The sequence below is a fragment of the Babylonia areolata genome, chromosome 4 (assembly GCF_041734735.1).
Source record: "Babylonia areolata isolate BAREFJ2019XMU chromosome 4, ASM4173473v1, whole genome shotgun sequence".
NCBI classification, from domain to species: domain Eukaryota; kingdom Metazoa; phylum Mollusca; class Gastropoda; order Neogastropoda; family Buccinidae; genus Babylonia; species Babylonia areolata.
The window spans coordinates 22,352,014-22,367,267 of NC_134879.1; the positions used below are offsets into that span (position 1 = coordinate 22,352,014).

The following is a 15,254-nucleotide window of genomic DNA, read 5'->3' on the forward strand; positions in this document are numbered from 1 at the left end:
AAAAGTCTACAGAAATAAATCTATTCATAGTTTTGGTATACTGTGAATAGATTAAAAAAAGCATGCAAAGAGTCTTAAAAAAAAAAAATGATGTGTTTGTTTTGTCAACCCTTCAGTGTGCCACGGCAACACAAAGTTAGCTTAAAAGGTTAAAGGTTTCATAGCGTTTAGTTTTACAGCCATTGTGGCAGTGAATTCACATCCAATGTGTGTGAGCCTCAGCATCAGAAGACGAGGCCAAATCCTTTCCTTCTGCCATTTCAATCTTCCCCAACCAAAGTCAGGTGCTCATTCACACCTGGGCGGAGTGAGGAAAATCAAACTGCCTTTCCCAGGGACGCAACACCATGCCGACACAGGGCCTTGAACCCTGGCCACTGCTGAACACTGGATCAGTAGTCCAACATCTACCCGGTTCTGTGACAGTGCTACACAATGTACATCCTGGAATTGTTTTTAAGATACAATGTACATCCTGAAATTGTTTTTAAGATACAAAAACTGAATGAAAATGTCTCGACAAATGTACAACATTTGTTTTCTGAATCCATCCACCAAACTAAGATGGAAGTGCCTCTCATATTTAATCTTTTTTTTTATATTTACTTATTTTTTAAAATTAATTTCTGAAGTGAAAATATACACCTTCAAAGTTAGATGTATACCATTACTCTGTCCCCTCTTTCTTTACCTAATTCCTTCGATGTTTCACAGACAGATTATTACCAAGACAATATGAACAAACTTTCCCTTTCTAATAAATTGTATTTCATATCCTCTTGATGTTTTGCAGGGCATTTGTCAAAATTACACAGGTTACTTAAATGAGGAGTTTGTACTATACTCCCAGTTTGGTTAAATATACTTACCATGTCAAACTGATGCAAACCAGTCCTATCTGTTTACTCTTTATTTCATTGGCTAGAAAACGACAGTCTAATGGCAAGATGTCTTATCACTGAGTTGTCGCGAAAATTTTTGGCTGAGAAGAGCAAACAGATAGGCCTGGTTTGCATCAGTTTGACATGGTACAGTATATGACACCAAACACTGATTTATCTGTGGCCAGTCAAAGCATTTCTCACATAAGGCAAACCATCCAATCAAATATTGCTACTTACAGCCAAACCAACCTTCAGGGCCCAATCAAGATTTTTCAAGACAAGTAGAAAACTGAACAGCGCTTAAAATCTCAGCAAAGGTAGAAAACCACATCCTAACAAGCATTCCAAATCAAAACTGTAGCAATAATAATCAGAAGTGTCCTGTTCCTTGAGAAGGTTTGAATGAGATGAAGTTGATAACTAATTCTTACTATTCCTTCATTAGTAAGCTGCAAATATCCTGACCATTCCATTGAAAAATGATGTAGACAACTGTTTTTACACTCCAGCCTTCGCACCCACCTCCCTCTCTTCCTGCTTAGTCTGATTTAAGACAGCCATTCTCAACTTAGAGACACTGCACAATGGGTTTGTTTGTATTCCCAAAGCACTCAGTACTGACGTACATTATGGAATCTTTAACATGCATAACTGCTTTCCTTCAACATATGTATTTCATCTGCTTCATGTGTAGACAAATAAAGTGGGCTGATGCATAAACAGGTCTGCATGTATGTTAATTTGGAAGGTTTGAAAAATCATGTCGTTAACCCACTGGGAAGTTGCCAGCAATCAAAGCGCACATCACATGGACCACCACACAATGATTGGTGACAAAACAATTCAACAGATGGCAGTCATTTTCCCAATAACCACATTTTATTTTGACAGGAAAATAGGTGGCAGACTGCAAAAAGACATTCTGATTCACATACACACGCACACATACACACAAATAAAAATATTAGATTTCCCATTCCAAAAGTCAGCAAATGTGATCAACTCCACCAAAGACCACAGGGAAGGGAAAGTGAAAAAGTAGGAAAAAACAATGTAAACATCTTTGTTTTCCTTTATGATATCTGATAGTTATTTTGAAAACAAATGGAGCCAATGTCAAAAAGGAGTCAAAGTGTTTGAGACAAATGGCAGAGTACACAGTCTAAGATTAACCAGTTCAGCGCCAGATAACAACATAAGTGCTCTCCAATTGTCCAGGAATACTGAAGATTCTGGGGTAATGTATCATTAAAAAAAAAAAAAACAACAACAAAAAAACACTACCACAAAACCTATGAGATACAGAAAACATAAATTTTGTGAAGAAAAACAAATGAGGATTCTGAATCTTTGATTCTTTTCCTATCATTTTGATCACAGAGAACTATTCAGGCATTTCAAAGTGGAGATAATTTTTGTGCATGCAAAAAGTATATTTCAACCTCTACAGATAGGCATCCAAAATTAAAATAAAGAAAAGAAAATACAGCTGGAAAAGACATGCTTGTTGTCAGTTTATATCTGTAAATGAAAATAAAACTGGCTATAACTTCATCACAACAAGCACAACTCTTGTAGATATGTAAGTAAATGACTGTCCAAACAATGTCTGTCATCATAAAATGTCAAACATATATTAAGAAACAGTACAGTCAAACTTTGTGAAACCAAAGAACTTTCCCCTATAGGGTAGAAAGCTCTTTGATAACAATCACTCACTCCAGGTAGCAGCTGGGGTGAAAATGTGTCAGCTGTGCACACCAGTTTGCCTCCTCTACAAACAAGCCAATCATCTAATCAGAGACAAAAAGCATGAACAAATCCTAACAAGTTTCCCATTTTTAGCACTAACCCTGGGTTCCACATGAGATCAGGGATAACAGGCTGTTTTCCATTGTGCAGCAGTATTCAGAATATTGGGAAAGATGAATGCCATCAGTGGACGGCTTTATAGCACTGGGGAAGCACTTTGTCCAGGCAGTCAGCTGATGACTTACAGGTTAAACAGAAACACCGTCACAAAAGCAATCCAAATGTTAGCAGAGAAGAGATACAGGTGTTCATCCACATCATCAGTGTTCCCAAGAGACATTTCTCCCCTGGAGTCCCAGGACTCTCACTGAGTGAATTCTTCAGTCCTGGGATCCCTGGGATAGAATATTTTACTTTCCCAATATCAAAAAGACCATGCAGTCATCTACAGTTTTCTCTGAAAAATGTCTCCTTCACACCATCTTTGAAAATGAGCATCACATGGGGATGTAAACACAAACAACCTCATTCGCTCACACACTCTAAATACTGTGCTCTTATGACCCTGCAAGGCATTTCCGTACAAGTGTACACAGCTCCAGTCTCATTCCTGATAATGGCATTGAGAAATACACAGCAAACGAGAGGAGGAATCTGACTGGATGCACAAGAAGTACACAGATCATACATCCTGAACCCCACCACTTTTATCAAGGGCTTCATGGGACTCTCAGCACATGTAAACATACACTGATACAGACACAATAAACATACACATGAAGACCAAGAGATGAAGAGAATTAGCTGTACATGTGTTGAATGAAAGATGAAGAGACAAAGAGACTCAGCGGAACATGTGCAAAATGGTGTCTTGCTATAGTGGAAGTGGAAAACAACGTCACTGGCAATGAATCCCATCAAAATTACCTGATTCTAAACCTAACAAAAGAAGGAAACAGCTCAAACAGATCCCACTGAGATCAAACAAGGTGTTCAATCACAACTAATTCCCTCAAATTCCAAATTCAAAGAAAGGGGGTTGGGGGGTGGACTGCCCTCATGCTTGGAGCACAAAATAAAATACTCCCTTGAACTTATTTTGTCTCTATTATCATACGTTAACTCCAGTCTGAAACAAAACCCAGCCTAAAATGGTTATTACATTCCATTCACATGAATAAGTCCTGAAGAATTTTAAGCTGAAACATTGGTAATGAATGGTTCAGTGAATATTTTTTGAAACATCATGGAATAAAAACAATATGGCAAATGTTTTATAGACAAAGAATAATATTGTATAAATAATCCCCAAAGGAACTTTTATTAAAACAATATTTCACCTATTCTGTTACAGACTTGAAACAATAAAAACACACTGCTTTTGCAGTTTATGCTACATTTTTTCATCCTACAAGTTAAACATTTAAAAAAAAGGAATGTTCAAAGCAGGTGACAAAATCATAACTCTGGAGTAACTATCTTATGAAATGTACCTGATCTACATAGTTGTGCAGTTAAAGCAGGTTAGATGAACAAAAATTTGTTGTAACTGATGATGATCTTAAATTCACAAAGAGTTGGAGAACAAGCAATATTAGTAATACACAGCAACCCAGTGTGATAAATACAATTCATTGCCTGATTCACTGACAAAAAAAAAAAAATCCTTAAGAACTATCTGCATGACTATATAGCAAGACTGATTTGTGTCTATAGCTACATAGAAAGAAAAACAGGAAGAAGTAGATCCAATAGTACACGTTCATAACAAATTCATGTAATACAAATATTCACCCAGAAAATCCCACTTCCTCACCAAATCATTACCAGCATCAGTCTGGGGAAAAAGCAGTATATAATTTGAACACAATACCAGTAACAAATTCTGCCAACAAATTACAAACTAACCACAAAAAAACATAAAACTAGAAAAAAAACCCAAAAACAACCCACCAACCTGCAAAGTTTCAGGACACTGCCACATAACACTCAAGAATGAATACTAATTCTTAAAAAAAAACACATAAAATATAATTTCTTCAATCTTTCAATGAAAAAACCCATTGATCATACAGCTCTCAATTTGTTGTTAGCCAAACTGTAAGTGTCAATCTCTGATAAATTACCAGTAAAAGTACATAAAGTCACAAGTTGTAAGGTGAGCATTCAGCTCTGTCCTGTTACCTCACATCCTTTGCCACAAGCATATGCATACACACACACACACACACACCCATCACAGCACATTCGACCTGACTTGCCCAAGTCCATGCCATCCCCCACACATAGCTCACAACCCCCTCCAACCTGCCCACCCATCCCTCAACATTTGTCTGCATCTTCCCCTCCCCCTCCCCAGCGGCTGCACTGACCTCAGCCTGACGTTCCTGCAGGGCGTCCTCCAGGTTCTCCTTCTCCTTCACCGCCATCAGCAGTTTCTCCTCCAGTTCCCTCACCACCACTGTACACAACACACCCTGATTTACACGTCACCATCACTGTACACAACACACCCTGATTTACACATCACCACCACTGTACACAACACACCCTGATTTACACGTCACCACCACTGTACACAACACACCCTGATTTACACGTCACCACCACTGTACACAACACACCCTGATTTACACGTCACCATCACTGTACACAACACACCCTGATTTACACGTCACCATCACTGTACACAACACACCCTGATTTACACGTCACCATCACTGTACACAACACACCCTGATTTACACATCACCATCACTGTACACAACACACCCTGATTTACACATCACCACCACTGTACACAACACACCCTGATTTACACATCACCATCACTGTACACAACACACCCTGATTTACACATCACCACCACTGTACACAACACACCCTGATTTATGTGTCACCACCACTACACAACACACCATACCTTACACATCACCACCACTGTGCACAACACACCCTGCCTTACACATCACCACCACTGTACACAACACACCCCGATTTACATGTCACCACCAATTTACACAACACACCCTGCCTTACGCGTCACCACCACTGTACACAACACACCCTGCATTATGTGTCAGTACCACTGTACACAACACACCCTGCCCGCGTCATGCACAATTATTCATGATAAAATAAAGAGTACATGAAAATGCTACACTCACTCACACAAATGTATGCGCACAAGTGTGTATGCTGACACACACACACACAAACACGCATTCAAAACTCTCTAATAAATAACCATGATTCTATTGAGCTTATAAACTCAGCAACAAAACACAGAAAAGATGTGTGAACATGTTTTTTGCATGGGTGTATACATGCATGTGCACAGATATATGTATGTGCAAGCTACCATACACATTTTCAACCACACATATACACACACACACACACACACATGCACACACACACCCACACGTGTGCAGGAAGGTGTCTACAGTGATACTTATCTCTTCAGTACTCACCCAGCGGATCTTTTGTGCCTGCTTTCTTGCTGCCCTGAAAAATGAAGTGAAATAAACATAATGTTTCCATCTATGGAGTTCCAAAATCAGAGAAAAGAAATCTGTCACAGTCATTCCAAGAAGATAACAAACTTCATAAGAAATTTGTCCCAAGAAGCTGACATATATTATTAAAAAAAAAAAAAACTGCCCCAAGAACAGAACACACATCATAAGAATTTTGTTCCAAGAAGGTGACATATATCATAAAAACAACAACCAAAAAACCTGTCCAAAGAAGAGAACACACAAGAATTTTGTCCCAAGAAGCTGACATATATCATATAAAAAAAAATGTCCCAAGAAAAGAACACACATCAAAAGAATTTTGTTCCAAGAAGCTGACACATATCATAAAAAAAACTGTCCCAAGAATTACATCATAAGAAATATGTCCCAAGAAACTGACTTATATCATTTATAAAAACTATCCCAAGAAGAGAACACACATCATAAGGAATTTGTCCCAAGAAAGAACACACAGCATAAGAAATTTGTGTCATGCATAACCTGCGAAAGGCACTTCCAAGAGTAGCCCTTCACTGGATACCAAATGGGAAAAGGGTGTGAGGAAGACCAAGGGAGACATGGCGCAGAAGGGTTGGAAAAGAATTCAAGAACAGCTATACCTGTGGCAGCTCACTAAGACAGCACGAGAGAGGCAGCAGCAGATACCGCTGGTGGTGGCCTCATGTGCCACAAAGCACGTACAGGATCAAGAAAGTATAAAGTATTATACCTGTCAACAATCCATCTGGATCCAAACCCACACTATGCAGTAAAAAATATGTCTGACTTTACTCAGAAGACCAACACTATTTAAAACCCACACCATCCAGTAAATAATATATCTGACCTTCCTCAGAAGATCAACAGTCTATTTCTAACCCACATCATCCAGTAAATAATATATCTGACCTTACTCAGAAGATCAACAGTCTATTTCTAACCCTCACCATACAGTAAAAAAATATGTATGACTTTAAGCAGAAGATTGACAGTCAATTTCAATGACCAAAATTCGAACACCTCTATTCATCTGGACACACTGAAAACTGTTATCAAGTCTAAACACTCAAGACTCAAAAACACAACTGAATCTACCACCAAACTTGAAGAGGTATAGGAGAGAGGCATCATTTTGCCAAAACAAGCCGCGAACAAGACAAACTGATAAAACATTCAGAAAACCATTTAAGTAATTCAAACTTGGTAATACACTAAAAGCAGTTATAACTCTTTTGACAGTTCACCACCACTGGCAACTTAAGTCAACATCAAGGAGCATTGTTAAACAGACTGTTTTCCACATTGTAACAAAGCTTGTCAAATGCAGCCAACTTTACAGCGCAATAGGAAATTGACTGACTTTCCCCCCTTGACAGAATTTGAACATGAAGTGAAAAAGCCCACTGTGTTGTTTTGACACGAACCAAATTGTGTGACTGAGAGCTTTGAATCTAAATTATTTGGCGCTGGGGAGTGTTTTCCACACAGAAACTTGGCAGCAAAAAAGTTAATTCAGAAAACCCCCTTTCGGGTTTCTTTTTTGTTGTTTTTCTAATGTATAAATGCCCTTAACATCTACATGTTTTTCATAATAAATAAAATCAAAATAGATAAAACCTATCAGGTTATGATAACCATAAAACTACCTCCTGCTTCATCACTACGCTACAACCCGAAGCGCAGCACACTCACAGACGAGCAGAGACAAGAGAAGCAGGAGACGGCCAGGAAGACGACAAAGGCGGTGACAGTCACCAGCACCGTCATCCCTGGTGACAGCCCCAGAGGTTCCTGCTCCAGCAGGGACTGGATGGAGGGCGGCAACTGAAAACCGTCATCACACAGCAATACTGTGAACAACATCATACCGTTATGTGAACGACAACACTCAGCAATACTGTGAACAACATCATATGGTTATGTGAACGACAACACACAGCAATACTGTGAACATCATATGGCAACTGCAACTGTCATCACACAGCAATACTGTGAACAACATCATATGGTCATGTGAACAACACACAGCAATACTGTGAACAACATCATATGGCAACTGCAACCGTCATCACACAGCAATACTGTGAACAACATCATATGGTTATGTGAACGACAACATACAGCAATACTGTGAACATCATATGGTTATGTGAACGACAACACACAGCAATACTGTGAACAACATCATATGGTTATGTGAACCACAACACACAGCAACACTGTGAACAACATCATATGGCAACTGCAACCGTCATCACACAGCAATACTGTGAACAACCTCATATGGCAATGTGAATGACAACATAGAGCAATATGGACAACATATGGCAATGTGAACAATACACAGCAATGTGAACAACAACAGACAGCAATGTGAACAACACCACACAGCAATATGAACAACATATGGCAATGTGAGCAACAGATGGTAATGTGAACGACAACACACAGCAACATGAACATCATATGGCAATTTGAAAGACAACACACACCACATGAACAACTGATATAAACATCAACAACAACTGACATCAATGTGAACAACAACAGACAATGTGAACAACAACAGACACCAACATGAACGACAACAGACACCACTGTGCACAACAAAAAAACCCATCAATGTGAAGAACAATAGACATCAATGTGAACGACAACAGATATCAATGTGAACAACAGACAGCAATGTGAACAACAGATATCATTGTGAACAACTACAGACAGCAATGTGAACAACAACAGATATTAATGTGAACGACCACAGACATCAATGTGAACAAACAACAGATACCAATGTGAACAACTACAGATAGCAATGTGAACAACTACAGACAGCAATGTGAACAACTACAGACAGCAATGTGAACAACAACAGATATCAATGTGAACAACTACAGACATCAATGTGAACAACAACAGATACCAATGTGAACAACTACAGACAGCAATGTGAACAACAACAGATATCAATGTGAACGACCACAGACATCAACGTGAATGACTAAAGACAGCAATGTGAACAACAACAGACATCAATGTGTATGACAACAGACAGCAATGCGAACAACAACAGACATCAACGTGAATGACTAAAGACAGCAATGTGAACAACAACAGACATCAATGTGTATGACAACAGACAGCAATGCGAACAACAACAGACAGCACTGAAAACGACAACAGACACTGACATGAACAACAGACAGCACTGAAAACGACAACAGACATTGACATGAACAACAGACAGCACTGAAAACAACAACAGACACTGACATGAACAACAGACAGCACTGAAAACGACAACAGACATTGACATGAACAACAGACAGCACTGAAAACGACAACAGACATTGACATGAACAACAGACAGCACTGAAAACGACAACAGACATTGACATGAACAACAGACAGCACAGCAAACAACAACAGACATTGACATGAACAACAGACAGCACAGCAAACAACAACAGACACTGACATGAACAACAGACAGCACTGCAAACGACAACAGACATAAACGTGAAAAACAACAGACACTAACATGAAGGACAACAGACATCAATGTGAACAGCAACGCGTGAACGACAAGAGTTATTTGGTGGGGAGACGCACAAGACAGGGAAAGACACAGCCGGAGGAGAAAAGGCAGCCAAATCACATCAGCATCACATCCTTCACAATACCTCCTGTTCAATATGTGTACAGTATATTAAAGTGCATTAAAGTACATACTATTGGTATTGCCATTATTATCAAAGTCTTGCAAACAACCAAACAAACAGGCAGACCTGGACAAATCTGGTGAACACTTCTTTTGTGCAGTGCCCCAGTGACTCTTCACAGAGTTAAGGGAGGAGGAGGAGGAGGAGAAGGATATGAGGATGATGATGAGGATGAGGATGACAAACATGGCGCTGCACAAAAAGTATTCATATTTTACATGTCATATTTCTGTCTTGAAGAGTTTGAATCCTGTGATGAGGAGTATAAAACTTTATATTCTTTATGGTTTCCAGTATAAATAAAAATGGAATTTTGAGGGAAAAAAAGATAGAACTGAAAAAATCAACAACTGTTACAAGGTAAGAGAATGAAAAAGATAATTTCCAGAAATGATAACACAGTCAATATGATCTGGAGAACAGCTCCAGTATATATATAAAAAAAAAGAAAAAAAAAAGAGAAAGTGTGTGTGTGTGTGTGTGTGTGTGTGTGTGCGCGCGCGTGCGTGGCGCACTGTGTACCCATTTACATGCACATGTCTATCCTCAAATACAAATGAGCATGCTCTTGTACACCACATGTACGGATAATTTACACAACACACGTACCACAACTACCACAGGTGATGCCATCTTTATGTCCAGAGATGCTTCATGTAAAGGTGAAACAGTACAGACAGAGAGAGAGACTCAGAGAGATAAAGAAATTTAGACACACTGACCTTTAGTCAGCTTCAGACAACAGATACGACATGGCTGTGAAATGCTTTATCTCACAAATTAAACAGAACAGATCAGACTGATAAGACGAGATATGTGAGACTAGGACGGGAATGACGCACACTGCCTGACCCCTCTCACTGTCATTTGAGTTAACACTATCACCCTGTAGAAATCCGAGAGTGTCATCATTTCTGGGGGGTTGTCTGCTGATGACAGGTGATCATCATGAATAATATGATGCGTGTGTGTGTGTGTGTGTGTGTGTGTGTGTGTGTGTGTGTGTGTGTGTGTACATGTGTGTGTGTGTGTTTTACTATGTGTATGACAGTATTGTGTGTGTGTGTGTGTGTGTGTGTGTGTGTGTGTTTTACTACAGCGAGTGACAGTATTACAGTATTGTGTGTGTGTGTGTGTGTGTGTGTGTGTGTGTGTGTGTGTGTGTGTGTGTGTGTGTGTGTGTGAGAGAGAGAGAGAGAGAGAGAGAGAGAGAGAGAGAGAGAGAGAGAGAGAGTGCATGTGTGTATGTGTGTGTGTTGTGCGTCACTTTATTTTCTGCATCTTTTCACTGACACTACTGCATAACTAGTATGCTGCTCTACTCCTCACACAATCATACCCCGGTACAAACGTACTTTGGACATAAAAGCAGCCCAGGTAAAAAATAATTAAAAAAAAACAAAAAAAACGTTAGGTTGTTTTTCCGCCTCCAACTAACACGCTGCTGCTGGGTTACAAGTTGTGCACTATGGGGGGAGACAGGTTATGTTGTTTAGCTTAAATCTTCAGACAGCACCAGACTTTGCTACTTGTTCGTCAAAACTCACTTTTGCTTTTTCTTCTAATAAACCCATGGTGGCAACAGTTTAATGTACTGTAAAGTTTGGTGTATTGAGCGCACTGTTATATATGCCGCACCCACTAAAAAATAAAAAAAGAAATTCATACACAATAAGGCACACTGGCTTATAAGCCACACTTATTACCGGTACTGGAACACATACCGATACCATGGAAAAGAAAAGCAAGCGAAAATACTGCTAGTGAAAAAGAAAAAAAAACAACACACACAAAGAAATTTTTTTTTAAAAATTGAACTTCATACACATAACGATACTAGGGAAAACCTGTGAATACTATAGGTTGTGAAATAAACACATGTGGAAACAACACAAAGAAAAGCAAGTGAAAATACTGCTAGTGCCACAATAAAAAAATAAACACAACAAAAATAAGATCCATAATTTAGGGATAGTCACATTTATTCAACATCGTCCTGCTCACTGAATCCACTGAAATCTTCATCTTCAGTGTCCAAGCTGAAGAGAACCAGCACAGCTTCCTCCGCCATCTTGTCACTGACTTCAGCCTCGCTTTCACTTGATGAACGTGAATGCAAGGTGGAGGTTGCTGCTGGTTCGTCGCTTGCACTGAATGCTGATCTGAAGGCTTTAATGTGTGCGGATTTGATTTTTAAAACGTGAACAGTTAGCACACTAACCTGAAGCTCATCCAAAAATTCATGAACAGAAATCATGATTTTGGTGAGTTGAAGGGCAGCTAAGAATAGACGAGAACGTGACACTCCCAGGATCAATAAAATCCTCAAATAAGCCGCATCATTGTGTAAGCTGCAGAGGCTGAAGCTGGGAGAAAAAAGTTGCGGCTTATAGACCAAACTTTACGGTAATGTGGATTCGGTTTGAAGGAGAAGCATTTCACAGCTGTGAAGCTGAAACCTATTCAGTAAGTCAGTTTGACACTGAAACATACATGCTGGTAACCAACAAAACACTGACCTCATTCAGTCTGAATGATGGACCCCAAGGTAAACACAGACCTCTGGGGAAACTATTCAAGGCAAGAGCGACTGATTACAAAATAGTTTCTGAAATCCAGAGCGAGATACTGGGAACTGAAAATGAAACTGATGTCCAGGCAGTGACATTTCCCCCCCATTCCCATTCCTTGCTGTACCTGGGACCTACACAGCTGTGTTGTGGCCTGGGGAAGGTAAGGGGAGGAGAGGCTGAGAAGGCAGGCATGGGAGAGTCTAAAGAACAAGGTTTCACACCCATGCAGAACAGTGCATATGCTGAAGTGTGTGTGTCCACTATGAAAAGCGAATGGAGAATGTCAACACCATCTGTTAAAAAAAAGGACACCATGCCACTGACTCAGTGGGCATACTCTACACACTGGAGAATCTGTCACCATGCTCGACAGTTTCAGATTCAGTTTCTCAAGAAGGCATCACTCCATTTGGACAAATCCATTTACGCTACACAACATCTGCTAGGCAGATGCTTTACCAGGAGTACAACCCAACAAGTTAGTCAGGCCTTGAGAGCATACATGTGTATTTGCATACCCATCAGAGTGGATTTCTTTTACAGAATTTTACCAATGACCATAGGTTCTTTTTCAGAGCACCAAGATGAAGTGCATGCAGCACAAAAGACCTCATTTATCTTCTCATCTGAATGCCTTGTTAGTCAGTTTGATTTTCCAGTCAAACTTGGAAGAAAGGGCAAGACCCAGACCCTCATAGACAGTGTATTGGTAGATAAGCATCTTCACCATTCTGCCACCTTTCTCCTCCCTGTGTACATAATGATAATTATTATATTTATATAGCGCTGAATCTTGTGCAGAGACAAATCAAAACACTTTCGCACCGGTCATTCACATGCATGCATAACTCTAAAACTGGAAAAAAAACCTGAAGACAAGGAAGAGGCAGGGAAGGGAGGCTATTTTGGGAAGAGGTGGGTTTTATAGCCAGACTTGAAAGACCTGAGTGTGGAGACCTGACGAAGTGAAAGAGGAAGTTCATTCCAATTACAAGGTCCAGAGACAGAGAAAGAACGGTCGAGTATTTGAATCTGGGTATACGTAAACAGAGTGGATCCAAAGCCGATCGTAGACAGCAAGATGGAGTGTAGAGGTGAAGGCAGCCACAGAGATAGGGAGGGGCAGATTTGTGAATACATTTATAACATAGAGTGCTGATCTTGTATTTTATTCTGTGTGAGACAGAGAGCCAGTGGAGATATTGAAAAAGAGGAGTTATGTGCTCAGATCTTTTCTTTCTGAGGACGGGTCGGGCAGCAGAGTTTTTTATGCGCTGAAGGGACTGAATGGATGAAGCATGCAAACCAGACAATAGAGAGTTCCAGTAGTCAAGGCAAGAGAGAATGAGAAAAAAGACCAGTCTAGATGTTGCATCAGTGGACAGATATTTCCGGACACATCAGTCAGGTACAGGTAATATCATGTGTTCACCAGTAACACAGGTGTCTCACCTTTTCAATGAAGGCTGTGGACTGGGCCTCCAGAGAGCCAACTGATGAAGGATAACCTCCAGCTCCTGACTCCTCTGCTTTGCTCAGTTTTTCATCTGTTATTTTCCGCCCATAATAGTCATCCATCTGGTATGGGTCTCCCTCTACTGTAGGCTCATCCATCATCTGTAAAGCAGCACTTCGATGGATCAGAAGTGTGAGCATCATCATCATGAATATATGTCATTTTATTTAATTCTAAACAGTTTACAATTTCAGGGTCTTATAGTTATGCTCTAACCTGGACTGACATGCCCATAATTCATTCTGAAAGTTTCATTTACTGACTTTCGTGTTTTATATAATCTTTGCAAATGGGCTGTATGTGGCTGAAAGACAAGAAAGGAAAAAACTGGCTGTCCTAAGTGTGTTAATAGCAACTGTTTACATCATACTATTCCTCTTTCTGTACTGACTGAGTCATCATAAAAATACAGTGACGTTTGTTTCTGAACAATAGTAGAGCACACAAACATAACTTGCGATACTCAACTTAGGCATTTTCCATCAGCTCATGCACAGCTAACTAAAGACAGAAGAGAAACCATTAGCTTCAAGTGTACTTTTATTACCTCACACGAAAAATTACATTGTAGCCTCATTAAAAAGAAAGGAAAGGAAACAATAAATACATTTATCATAAAAAGTCAAATGCAATGTAAAATGCGAAAGATATACATCACAGATTTCAAATTAAACATTTGCATTTCTTCTGCATTCACATCTATCAATGATTGAGTGAACTTTGACGTACATGATCAATATTGCACTGCTGTTAACATACATCCATATTCTGCTGGGAGGGATAACTGGTCAGCGTTGAAGTGAGTTTCTGGGTCTGTTATAATGCCCCTGTGCAAGTTGTTGGGAATCAAGAAGTATTACTGGCTGAAAGTAGTTCATCTTCTCCAGCTTAAAGTCACTGTCTTTGTTCTTTGTGGTGGTGAGCTGAAGTTCTGCACCTAGCACTATGGGACATGCAGTGGCAGAATCGATTAGGTGCTAGACTTCTGATCACACGTTTACTCATGATAGGGTTCAAGGCCCCCTTTCAGCATGGCCTTGTCTCCTTGGGGAAGGCACTCTACTCCAATTTTCCTCAGTCAATCCAGGTGTGAACGGGTACTGGACTTCGGTCAATGAGGAAAAAGCTGCAGAGAGGATTGTTCCCCAACTTCCTGTGCTGGGCCCTACACGCTGTGGACGTGAATTCACTGCTCTTAAGGCCGCTAAGGCTACAGGACTTTTTTTTTTTTTTAAATGTTTGACCTTCACGATGGTACTTTATTGGTAGTGACTGTACTGTATTGT

The 15,254-nt window shown here is 39.8% G+C and overlaps 1 protein-coding gene across 8 annotated transcripts in view; it reads right to left on the reverse strand.

Annotated features, from left to right (window-relative positions):
* Window positions 1-15,254, reverse strand: part of LOC143280953 (uncharacterized) — a 62,682-nt gene that overhangs the window by 28,519 nt on the left and 18,909 nt on the right. For all 8 annotated transcript variants that reach the window (XM_076585779.1, XM_076585775.1, XM_076585772.1 and 5 more), the window contains 4 exons: window positions 13,905-14,069; window positions 7,850-7,981; window positions 6,110-6,143; window positions 5,009-5,097 (listed from right to left, as the gene is read on the reverse strand). In XM_076585779.1, coding sequence (XP_076441894.1) covers window positions 5,009-5,097; window positions 6,110-6,143; window positions 7,850-7,981; window positions 13,905-14,069 — 420 coding nt within the window. The remainder of the gene's footprint in view (window positions 1-5,008; window positions 5,098-6,109; window positions 6,144-7,849; window positions 7,982-13,904; window positions 14,070-15,254) is intronic.